Genomic DNA, 12,574 nt, shown 5'->3' with positions numbered 1-12,574 from the left:
CCCTACCCTATATTTACCCCTATCTGATGCACCCAGCACTATGGACAACTTAGCATGGCCAATTCACCTAACCTGCACATCTTTGGACTGTGGGAGGAAACCAGAGCACCTAGAGGAAACCCATGCATCCACGGGGAGAATGTGCAAGCTCCACACAGACAGTTGCCCGAGGCCGGAATCGAACCCAGGTCCTTGGTGCTGTGAGGCAGCAGTGCTAACCACTGAGCCACCTTGCCGACGGCGGACAGGCTTTGGGGAGGTGAGTTACTCACAGCAGTAATCCTAACCTCTGCCCTGTTCTTGTAACCACTGCATTTCTGCAGCAAGTCCAGTTGAGTTTCTGCGCATTTGAGCGTGATGAATGAGTGTTGGTAAGTTTGACGCTTGTAAATGGGGGACCCTATGTTCCTGATTACCCAAGAAACCCAGTTTTGCATTTCACAGTTCCTGTAATTTAAAGTCATCTGCTGAATCTGGAGAACAAAAAATGCTGATACCTGAGCATTGGATTTTGACCTCAATATGTGGCAGAAGTGTCACCTTTTGACAGATAGAGGCTACACAGACCCAATTTGACTCATATTTTCCAACAAAGCAAGCTGGCCCAACAGAATCTCGTCATGCAGAACTTAGGCAGGATCCAAACCAAACGAAACTGAACCAGAAAACACTGGTGGGTTCTTGTGAAAAGCACACGCCACCCACTTTCTTGGAGTCAGAATATTTTCAGAAAAAATGTGTATGGCACTGCATTTTATGAGTTTTGTCAATCCAACTTATGCTGACCTTACTCCAATTATTACCGTTAATCAGCTCAGCGCAGTCTGACACTGCTGACTGCAGTGACCATCCTGCAGAATATCTTGCAATACTCAATAGGCAGACAGATTGCTTCGCGTCCGGCTATGTGACGTGCCCAAAGAGGAAGGAAAAACAAACTTAAGCAACATTCCTACACTTGTTGTTGCCATCTACCTCTTGTGGAACCAGCCCGTGCTTAAAAAAGAAAAGAGAGATCGCTTCCCAGCCAGGAAACATTGTGCAAACACAGAACAAAATCAAAAATATGGCAACCACAGATTCTGCAAGCTTTTTTATTTTTAGATTAAAACGGGCTGGTTTGTCAGCCCATTTAAAAAATCTGCAGAGCACAGTGGGTGGCAAACCAACAAACTGCATTCACTTAATGCATATTTACCTAAACATATGGTAACATTTTATTTAACTCTTTTCGGGACAGCAATGGCCATTTAGTCTTTGCTAGCTACTTTATTTTTCTGGCTCAGGGATATCCACTCTTTGTTTCTTTCAGGTCTGATATAAAACTTCATACAAGTTCCTGCTAATATTTTAAAAAGTCTGTCAGAACGTTTTTAAGAAACACACACTGGGAGGCAAGAAAGTAGTCGATCCTTCAGACTACCCCAATGAAGATTCCCCAGACAAATCCCAGATCTGATAATAATGGTAAAGGTTCATATTGTTCAATTGAAATCCATAATCTTATTAAAAAACAACAATATGTACAAGTAAGGCTCCTGCACTACTTTCGGAGGACAAGATAAAGACATCACTGATTGTCACCAGATTTTTGTTCAAGAGGTTATGTTCCTGTCAGAATCACTTTATCAGGCTCCTGTTAAAGAGGGAGTCTTTCCGTCAGGCTCCTGTTAAAGAGGGAGTCTCTCCGTCAGGCTCCTGTTAAAGAGGGAGTCTCTCCGTCAGGCTCCTGTTAAAGAGAGAGTCTCTCCATCAGGCTCCTGTTAAAGAGGGAGTCTCTCCGTCAGGCTCCTGTTAAAGTGGGAGTCTCTCCGTCAGGCTCCTGTTAAAGAGGGAGTCTCTCCATTAGGCTCCTGTTAAAGAGAGAGTCTCTCCGTCAGGCTCCTGTTAAAGAGGGAGTCTCTCTGTCAGGCTCCTGTTAAAGAGGGAGTCTCTCCGTCAGGCTCCTGTTAAAGAGAGAGTCTCTCCGTCAGGCTCCTGTTAAAGAGGGAGTCTCTCCGTCAGGCTCCTGTTAAAGTGGGAGTCTCTCCATCAGGCTCCTGTTAAAGAGGGAGTCTCTCTATTAGGCTCCTGTTAAAGAGAGAGTCTCTCTGTCAGGCATTTGGTTCGGGGGGGCTGGGGCGTGCACCAAGACCTGGGAGGAGCGGATCAGGAAGATGAGACAGAAACTAGGCAGATGGGGGCAACGGTCGCTCTCCATCGCGGGAAAAAACCTGGTCATCAGGTGTGAGGTACTCTCAGTATTGCTATATGTGGCACAGGTCTGGCCTATCCCCAGGACCTGTGCTGCCGAAGTCACCCGGGCCATCTTCCAATTCATTTGGAGATCAAAGATGGACCGGGTCCGAAGAGACTCTATGTACAAAGACCGGTGCAATGGGGGAAAAAACACGCCCAATGCCACCCTCACCCTGATGGCCACCTTTGTGTGTGGCTGCATCAAGCTGTGCGTGGATCCCCGGTACGCAAACACCAAGTGTCACTACGTACTGAGGTTCTACCTGTCCCCGGTGTTGCGAAGGATGGGCCTGGCCTCGCTGCCGCGGAACGCTCCGAGTAGTTGGACCGTTCCGTATCACCTGTCCTTCGTGGAGAAATTTATGAGGAAAAACACTTTTGACCACAAGTCCATCAGGAAGTGGTCAGCACGTAGCGTCCTTGAGACCCTTCGGGAAAAGGAGAGGGTGGATCCTGTCGAGCGGTTCTCTGAGCAGACTGTCAAAGCCATTTGGCAGAACGCCTCATCGCCAGAACTTTCCAACAAGCACCAAGACGTGGCTTGGCTGGTGGTGAGAAGGGCTCTGCCTGTGAGATCCTTTATGCACGCCTGGACTCTCTGCCGCACCGCACGCTGCCCTCGAAGTGGCTGCGGGGGGGACGAGACTGTCACACACCTCCTTCTGGAATGTGCCTATGCAGAGGAAGTCTGGAGAGGAATGCAGTGGTGCTTGTCGAGGTTCGTCCCGAGCAGCGCCGTGACGCGGGACTCCGTGCTCTACGGCCTGTTCCCCGGGACTCACACCGAGACGAACATTAACTGCGCCTGGAGGATCATCAACTCGGTGAAGGACGCTCTCTGGGCGGTCCGAAACCTGTTGATCTTCCAGCTGAAGGAGTTGACCCCGACCGAGTGTTGCAGACTGGCACATTCCAAGGTCCAAGACTACGTGTTGAGGGACGCGCTGAAGCTTGGGGCAGCTGCCGCCAAGGCGCGGTGGGGAAAGACCACCGTGTAAGATCGGCCTGCCTAAAGAAGAACAGGGGGCCCATACAGACGTTTTTTTTGGCTCTGCTGATGCCTCAGCCAAATATATGTACAAGATTGAAAAATGCACAGGATTGTAAATGACATTGATAAATTCGAATCTGTGTTTGTAAATGTGGACATATGTATGGCATGATCAAATGTACAGACCATAAAATCATTTTATGAATAAAGTATATTTTTGAAATAAAAAAAAAGCTCCTGTTAAAGAGGGAGTCTCTCCGTCAGGCTCCTGTTAAAGAGGGAGTCTCTCCGTCAGGCTCCTGTTAAAGAGGGAGTCTCTCCGTCAGGCTCCTGTTAAAGAGAGAGTCTCTCCGCCAGGCTCCTGTTAAAGAGAGAGTCTCTCCGTCAGGCTCCTGTTAAAGAGGGAGTCTCTCCGTCAGGCTCCTGTTAAAGAGGGAGTCTCTCTGCCAGGCTCCTGTTAAAGAGAGAGTCTCTCCGTCAGGCTCCTGTTAAAGAGGGAGTCTCTCCGTCAGGCTCCTGTTAAAGAGGGAGTCTCTCCATTAGGCTCCTGTTAAAGCGAGGGTTTCTCATCAGGATCCTGTTAAAGGGAATGGCTGTCCGTCAGGATCCTGTTAAAATGTGTCTCACCGTTGGGACCACTGTTAGACTAGAAAGCCATAAATCAAGGAGCAGAGGTAGACCATTCAGGCTCTTGAGACTGCTCAACCATTCAATTAGATCGTGAGTTATCTGAGAATTCTCAAATCCGACTCAAGGCAGGGTCTTGCCGTGAGGAGGTAAAACAAAGAGGGCTGACCCACTCCTGTCCTAGTTCCAACTGTAGACAGAAGACACTAAGATGGAAATGAAAATAAATGTATTATGCACTCTAAGCTGTCACAGTCAGTCACACTTTACCCTGTTGCACACGGCAGTACTTTTCTGAAAGGAACATGTGCACCTAAACCTGAATTGTGACATTCATCTCATTTTTGTTCATCATCACACAATGACATCCTTCTCAGATTAGTCTTACTTGACAACAACAACAATCATGTAATTCAGGAGCCATGTTGAGATGTTTTCAATATGAAGAGAGCAAGCAGGGTTACAGAGGGAGTGGCGCTAAGTGGTTTGCTCAAACAGGGAGATAGTGCAGACAAGATGGACTGAATGGCCTCCTTCTATGCTGGGACAATCCTGTGATTGTGAGCAATGTTCATAAGACTGGCAACAGGAACAGGAAATAAGTGAACTCTACAGGTGGAGTGAAAGTTGTTGAACAGAAGTTAAGAAGGAATTCTTCCCTGAGCAGGTGTCAGGAAGCTGATTAAACAGGACGCTTGATTTTATTGATTGGTCAGATGCCATACCTTATCTTTCGCCTCGACTAACATATCCTCCATCTCTGAAAAGCTGAAGCTAGCGACAGTAATGAAGTCACTCATAACGGGAACAAACTTGTCTTCACTGTCTCGTGTCCGACGCTTTTGGTACTCCAGTTCCTGGGAGGAGGTAGAGGGGAACAGAACAGTCAGTTAGCAATAGCAAGACCCTTTCTGGGATGCCTCTTTCCAACAAAAAAAACCTCACAATCAGAACTCTTCCCCTTCCACTGAAATAGCCATCTCACCAACAGCACTGCTGTCCAATGATTATTAAGGATGGGGTCCTTAATCATTATTGGCATCCTCTTAATGCAGATTCCATGCCCTCCGAAAGCTAGTGTGCTTCCAATTAAACCTGTTGGACAATAACCTGGTGTTGTGTGATTTTTAACCTCATTCCACCCAGTCTGCTCCTTAGTTAGTGATGAATGGATTTGTTCACTAGAATCTATGCCTGGACATTCCCACTTTACCGTACTCATTTCCTCAATTAAATCAGGATGAGTATTAAGGCCCTGGCATCGAGTTCTAATTCGAATCTGCTGCCTATCAGTCTTTATCAAGCCGAGTGATCAGTACACCAAGTCTGCACACATAGCCTTTCCATTCCGCACACATCCTGTGTGCATCTGGCCCATCTGCTTTGAGCGGAGAGATCTGGACTGTAATTACAGTTCATTGTTGGGGGGGGTGGTGGGTCATATGTAGATTGCAGCAGGTACCACCCTGGGGCAGTGTGCTAATCTGCAGCGAGAGGAAGCAAAACTGTGGCTTCAGGCCGGACTGGGAATCATTGGAGAGAACTGTGCTGACAGTGTCAGAAGCCAAACACTGTCGTCCAGAGAAACTGGAGGTTGGATCAGGCTAATCCTTTTGGCATCAACTAAGCACAACGTGTACCTGGGCTTAAATGTCTATGGAGGAATTTTTAAATAATGCACAAAGAAAGCTCGCACAAGGTTAATTTCAATTTTAACCTGTGGTCGAGGGTCGTTATAAATGTTCCGTAAGCACGTTTGACTTTCAGTAAACGGGAAGGAAAGTTTTGGCGAGTTATTAATTCACTCGAATGGTTGGCTCAGGGTCTCAATGGTAGTCTAACTGGTGCCTAAACCTTCAGCTGATTTGAAATCAAAGACTCCTGTAGAACAAAGGACACCTTCTGGACCGTTCATATTTGTACCAACTCCATGAAGGGGCTATCCAAACCCTGATCTTTCCCTGTAGCCACAAAAGCATTCCTTTTCCAAGAAGGTTATTCAAGTTCATTGCTTTGTGAAAGCTACTGTGTCTACCTGCCTTTCAGACGGTGTGTTCTGTACCATTGCAATTTAATGTGGATGCCCTAGGTTCAACCTATGTTGCAGCTTTGCCAATAGTAAGCCAGCCCCAGTGACTTTTGAAAGGAGGAAGTGTGGACAATGAGTGGAGAAACAGAGAAGACTAAAGAACTGCCAAGTATCCATTGTCAATGTACAAGTCAGGAGGATATTGGAAGGCCCTTAACTCGCCAGGATGCAGACAGCTCCAACAACACTCACAAACCGTGACCGCATCCAAGACAAAGCAACCCATTTGACTGGCACCACATCCACTACCTTCCACTGCCTTCACCGCTGACATACAATGGGAGCAGCATATACACCTACAAAATGCACTGCATGGACTCAGCCATGTTCCTTCACGAGCACTTTCCAAACCTGGGACCTCCACCCTCCCCAAGGACAAGGGCAATAGATATACGGGGACACCACCCCCTGCAGGTTCCCATCCATGCCACCCACTATCCAGCCAAGGAACTAGGTCGCCTTTCCTTCATTGTTGCTGGGTCATAATCCTGGAAATACCTTGCTAACTGCCCTTTGGGTGAACCTGCATCACACAGACTACATCAGTCCAAATACACAGCTCAACACTGCCTTCTTAAGAGTAATTATTGATGGGGACTACATGCTGGCCTAGCCAGTGAAGCCCACATAGACTGGGAACTTCCATTTCCCAATCTATCTCCACAGTCCTGTAAAATTTACTTCCCCCAGTCAAACCTACAAATTGCTTTTGAAATCATGCATTATCACCTCAACCTCCTAGGCAGCAGGTTTCAGGTCATTGTTAACTCCTGTGTGAAAACATTCCTCCTCACAGTCTTGTGCATCTACTGTTCAAAAACTTAAATCTGTGTCCCTGACCCTTCCACATCAGCTATTGGGAACAGTGCTTTTTCTGTCTGTCTTATCTAAACACAGTTAAAAATCACACATCACTGGGTTATCTTCTAACAGGATTATTTGGAAGTACTAGCTTTTGGAGCATTGCTCCTGATGAAGGAGCAGTGCTCTGAAAGCTAGTGCCTTCAAATAAACCTGTTGGACAATAACCGTTTGTTGTGTGATTTTTACCTTTGTTCACCCCAATCCAACACCGGCACCTCCAAATCTTATTCAAACATGTTTTGGTTATGTTGGTGCTTCCTTTGGAACCAAGAATTATACACCGGGTCGGCAAATGGTAAATCTGAAAAAGAACACTTTACTGACAATGCTCACATCTTCACAACGGTTCTCGACTGGGCCCAAGATTAATCCCTCTGGGTCACTTGACCAGGCTCTTTTAAAGGGGCAGCACACCAAACTACATATATAAGTTATAATCTTACATTCCGGCTTCTGTCCCGAAATGTTGATTCTCCTGCCCCTTGGATGCTGCCTGACCTGCTGTGCTTTTCCAGCACCACATGTTTGACTGTGACCTCCAGCACCTGCAGTCCTCACTTTCTCATAATCTTACAGACCCCTGTGCCAAATCTCCCCGCAATCACCTTTGGCTCCAAGGAGAACAACTCCAACCTCATCTTGTTGCTAAAATCCCTGATCCCTGCAACTATTCTGACAAATCTCTGCCCATACTTGCTCGGGAATTCTCGTGGTCTTTCCCGAAGTGTCATGACCAGCTCTGGAAGCAAAGTCGTAGCCTAATGGGAGGAGGGATAGACAGCGAACCTCTGGGCCATCGCTGCAGCTGATGGTGCCAACAACAGGTCAACAAAATCTGTTTCAGTTTTAACACCTTTGAGAATCTCACAGATGGGAGATGCACACTGAGGGCTCAGGTAATGCAGTTGAGGTCAAAGATTAAGACTGGGCTTAAATGTCCACTGTCCACTTCTGTGACGGGTTTTGACCAGACAGGGAGGTCTGCAGCAGGGAGCTAAGGAGGGACCTCAGGCATTTGATGAATTGGTGTCCTTTGAAATGCCTTCAATAAAAATTAGGGTGAAGGTTTAATTCTGATATCTGAAGGTCATTTTAGCTGCAGCCCCTGCCCAACTCCTTGATGCCCTCTGGATACAAGCTGGGAGACTCATCAGTGATGAGAGTGGCTGGGATACAGTTCCACATTCTTCTCCCTCATTCTGATACACTCCCTCTTCACAAACACTGATCGGGCATCAGGCACATCAACAGGATATGTTCCACAACGCTGACTACAGACGCAGAAACAGATGCTGATAGTTTTCTAGTCTTAAGCATGTGTCAAGCAAACAGGACTTGAACCGCACACGAATTCTATCACCCCTCCCTCCTATCTTTCATAAAACATGCAAGCTTTTGTTGCTGAGATTTTGTTTTCCCCCGTTTAGAAGTTCCTTCCCAGCCCATCCCCAGAATGAAAACGGGCCAAGGCTTCTCATTGATAGTTAACAGGTTCAAAGGGTACTGGATTCTGGGATTCAATCCAGGGCCCTCTGAGTGGAAGTTAAATGCTGCACGTTAATGAGTTGCTGGGTTGTTGAAGAGAAATGTCAGTCGTAAAGCACAGATGAAGTTCGTTACAATAACAGGGATGACTAGACATTTCCAACAAGCTCCGCACAGGTTTGCAAACAGCGTTATGTGCATTAGGTTCAGGAGGAAAGGTAGGTAAGAAGGCAGAGAGGAAAGGGAAGGGGCAAAGAGAGAGGGTGAAGCAAAAGGATAGAGATTTAAGTGGCCCTCCTGCAGTCAGTGAAGGAAGGCAGCAAAGTCGAGGGAAGCAGGTCAGGAACTTCAAACAGGAGAATGGCTGACCAGGCATGGGAGCGCCTGTCTGGGAGGAGGTCACTCGGAGAGGCGAGCACTCATTGTTGTTGGGCAGCCAAAGCGTGAGGCAATGGACTCCAGGAGGATGACTGAGACAGAAGCAGGCGATCGCTGGGAAGCCAGTGATACACAAAAATTACATGCTGGTCGCACTGCATCTCCATTTTAAAACATTTCAGACCAGAACATTGTGGGCGGCACGGTGGCACAGTGGTTAGCACTGCTGCCTCACAGCGTGAGAGAGCCGGGTTCAATTCCCGCCTCAGGCGACTGACTGTGTGGAGTTTGCACGTTCTCCCCGTGTCTGTGTGGGTTTCCTCCGGGTGCTCCGGTTTCCTCCCACAGTCCAAAGATGTGCAGGTCAGGTGAATTGGCCATGCTAAATAGCCCGTAGTGTTAGGTAAAGGGTAGATGTAGATGGAGATGTTGGGGTATGGGTGGGTTACGCTTCGGCGGGGCGGTGTGGACTTGTTGGGCCGAAGGGCCTGTTTCCACACTGTAAGTAATCTAATCTAAAAAAAAACATGTCAATCACCACAGAACATAGACCAGCACAGCACAGGATCAGGCCCTTCAGCCCATCATGTCTGTGGTGACCATGTGTCATTCGAAACTAGTCCCATCTGCCTGTACATGGTCTGGATCTCTCGATTCCCTGCCTGGTCACGTGTGTGTTTAAATGCCTCGTAAACGTTGCTATTGTAGCTGCTTTCCCACCTCTCCTGACAGCACATTCCAGACATGTATCACCCTCTGTGTACGAAACTTACATCACACATCCCTCTTACACCTTCCCCTCTCATTTTAAACCTATGGTCCCTAATGTTTCACATTTCCAGAGAAGAACTCTGACTATCCACCCTCTCCAGGCCTCTCATAATTTTACACACTTCTGTCATGTTGTGTTTCAGCCTTCGATGCTCTCACAAGAATAATCCAAGTTTCTCTAACTTCTCCTTACAGTTAATACCCTCCAAATTAAGCCACAACCTGGGAAACCTCTTTTGAACCCTTTTCAAAGCCTCCACATCCTTCCTGTAGTGTGGCGACCAGAACTGCACACAACACTCCAAATGTGGCCTATGTAAGATTTTACACAGCTGCAGCATGACTTGCCAACTTTGACACTCCATGTCTCAACCAATGAAGACAAGCATGTCGTTCACCTTCTTCAACGTCTTGTCCTTTTGTGTTGCCACTTTTACAGAGCTCAGTAAATCATTGCTCCTAAGGGTCCTGCCATTTACTGTGTATTTTCCACTTGCATTGACCTCCCAAATGCACCACCTATTCATGTTTGACCTGATTAGACTTCGCCACCCAACTTTCCAATTGATCTGTATCCTGCAGTATCTTTGACAACCTTCCTCACTATCCACAACTCCACCAGTTTTCATGTCATCTGCAGACTTACAAAGCAGACCTCCTATATTTTCATCCACATCATTGATATACATATGATATATACATTATAAACAGAGGTGCTAGCATTGATCATTGTGGAACACATTGGTCAAAGACCTCTAGTCGTAAAAAAACTCCCCTCCACAAATACCCACTGTCTTCCATGGCCAAGCAAATTTTGTACGTAACTAAACAACTGACCATGGAGGCAAAAGTGAAGACTGCAGCTGCTGGAAATCAGAGTCTAGGTCAGAGTAGTACTGGAAAAGCACTAGGCCAGACAGCATCTGAGGAGCAGGAAAATCAACGTTTTGGTCCATTCCTGAAGGGCTTTTGCCCGAAACACCGATTTTCCTGCTTCTTGGATGCTGCCTGACCTGCTGTGTTTTTCCAGCACCACTCACCATGGATCCCATATGACTAAATTTTCTGGACCAGCCAACCATGAAGGATTTTGTCAAATGTTTTAGTCAAGTTTATGTAGACAACATCCACTGTCTTACTCTCATCGATCATCTTTGTCACTTTCTCAAAAACCTCAAATAAATTTATGAGGCAAGACCTCCCCTGTATAAAGCCGTGCTGTCTATCCCTAATATGTCCATTCTTCTCCAACTGAATCCCTCAGAAACTTCTCCAATAATTTCCCAACCAATAATGGAAGGCACAACTGCCTATAATTTCCTGGATTATTCCCGTTGCCCTTCTTAAGCAAAGGAACAACACTGGCTCTTCTCTAGTCTTCTGGGACCCCTCCTGTGGTGAAAGAGTTCTACAAAATTCTCCAAATAGGATACAAAGACCCCAGCAATCTCCTCCCTTGCCTCCATCAGTATCCTGGGATAGATCACTTCGGGCCCCGATGACTTTTCTACCTTAATTTTTCAAGATGACTAACATCTCCTCCTTCTTAATATCAACATGCCCAAAATACCCTGCTCTACAAGACACTGGTTCGGCCACTTTTGGAATACAGCTTGCACTTCAGGTCTCCCTGCTTTAGGAAGAATGTTGTGAAACTTAAAAGAGCTCAGAAAATACCTACCAGGATGTTGGCAGGGCTGGAGCTCTAGGAAGAGGCTGAATAGGGTGGGGCTCCCTTGGAGCATTGGAGGTTGACGTTTATAAAATCATGAGGGGCATGGATAAGTCCTTTCTCTGGGGTAGGGGAGTCCAAAACTAGAAGGCATAGGTTTAAGGTGAGAGGGGAAATATTTAAAAGGGACCTAAGGGGCAACCTTTCTACAAAGAGGGTGGTGCGTGTTTGGAATGAGCTGCCAGAGGAAGCAGTGGAGGCTGGTACAACGACAATATTTAAAAGGCATTTGGATGCATACATGAATATGAAGGGTTTAGAGGGATATGGGCCAAAGGCTAGCAATGGGACTAGATTAATTTTGGATATCTGGTCAGCATGAACGAGTTGGACCGAAGGGTATGTTTCCATGTTGTACATCTCCATGACTTTATAGACCTTTATACCTCTAAAAGGTGTTGTCAGGTATTCAGCCATGACTTTGTTAAACAGCAGAATGGGCCAAATGGCCTTCTTTCACATTACATTCTTCAAGAGTCAGCAGGTGAAAGTCAAGTCTGTCCAATTTCTGGCCCCCCATGAGCCTGCAGTTTAACTTCTGCAGTCTTTTATGGGATATGAGCATCAGAAGCAAGATCACTCTGGAATAAGCATTAAACTGGGATGGTTTATTGGGCCGTTTCAGAGGTGCATTAAGGTCACCTATGAAATTGGAGTCACGCGCATGTTAGAGAAGACAGGGATGGCCGATTTCCTCCCTGAGGTGACAGATGTGAACCAGATTAGTTTTCACAAAAGTGGATGATACAGTCCCCAGCTTTAATAATTGAACTCAAACTTCAACAAGGGCATCCAAGGAAAATTAAACATAAAGGAATCTGATAAGGCAAGCTCGTATCCCCTCTGCCTCGCGTGTGGGTACATGAAGGACGTATCCTCAATGGACAGGGTCTCAGCTCCTGCATTTATAAATGTACCACTTAGAGACTGCTCCTGAACTTCTGCAATGTTCTCCCTGTCTCTGAAACATCAGGGAGAGATCAGAGGAATTCCTGGAGAAACAGCAGCTTATCAATGGAGGAGCTGGCAGCTCTCCTGTGACCTTCCACTGGGGGAATTCTGCAGATATTCAGGAATACTGCTCTCATTCCTGGGTAGGTGATACTTACAGCCTCCAAAGCCTTCAGACCGTTCTTAATATTGTTTATTTCTTTCTCCAGTTCGGCCAGGCTGTGTTGAAAGAAAAACATTGTTTTCCTTAATTAATCTTGGGAGAAAGGAATGCAGAATTCTCTATTTCACATCGCAAACATTCCCAAATATCTTACGAAACCTCAACATTCCTCGGCACATTTTAACGCTTGGGTTTTTTTTCCCACAGAAGAGGTTTAGCTTAGAGAGTTATGAAGTCAACCAGCTGAGGCCGCCATCTTTATTCCAAGCTGTCTTAATGAGGTTT

The 12,574-nt window shown here is 46.5% G+C and overlaps 1 protein-coding gene across 4 annotated transcripts in view; it reads right to left on the bottom strand.

The window, feature by feature from the left end:
* daam2 (dishevelled associated activator of morphogenesis 2) overlaps positions 1 to 12,574 on the bottom strand; it is a 339,423-nt gene that overhangs the window by 59,741 nt on the left and 267,108 nt on the right. For all 4 annotated transcript variants that reach the window (XM_072551064.1, XM_072551092.1, XM_072551081.1 and 1 more), the window contains 2 exons: positions 12,285 to 12,345; positions 4,582 to 4,713 (listed from right to left, as the gene is read on the bottom strand). In XM_072551064.1, the coding sequence (XP_072407165.1) occupies positions 4,582 to 4,713; positions 12,285 to 12,345 (193 nt within the window). The remainder of the gene's footprint in view (positions 1 to 4,581; positions 4,714 to 12,284; positions 12,346 to 12,574) is intronic.

The sequence above is a fragment of the Chiloscyllium punctatum genome, chromosome 3 (assembly GCF_047496795.1).
Source record: "Chiloscyllium punctatum isolate Juve2018m chromosome 3, sChiPun1.3, whole genome shotgun sequence".
NCBI classification, from domain to species: domain Eukaryota; kingdom Metazoa; phylum Chordata; class Chondrichthyes; order Orectolobiformes; family Hemiscylliidae; genus Chiloscyllium; species Chiloscyllium punctatum.
This window is presented reverse-complemented; position numbering and strand designations above follow the sequence as displayed.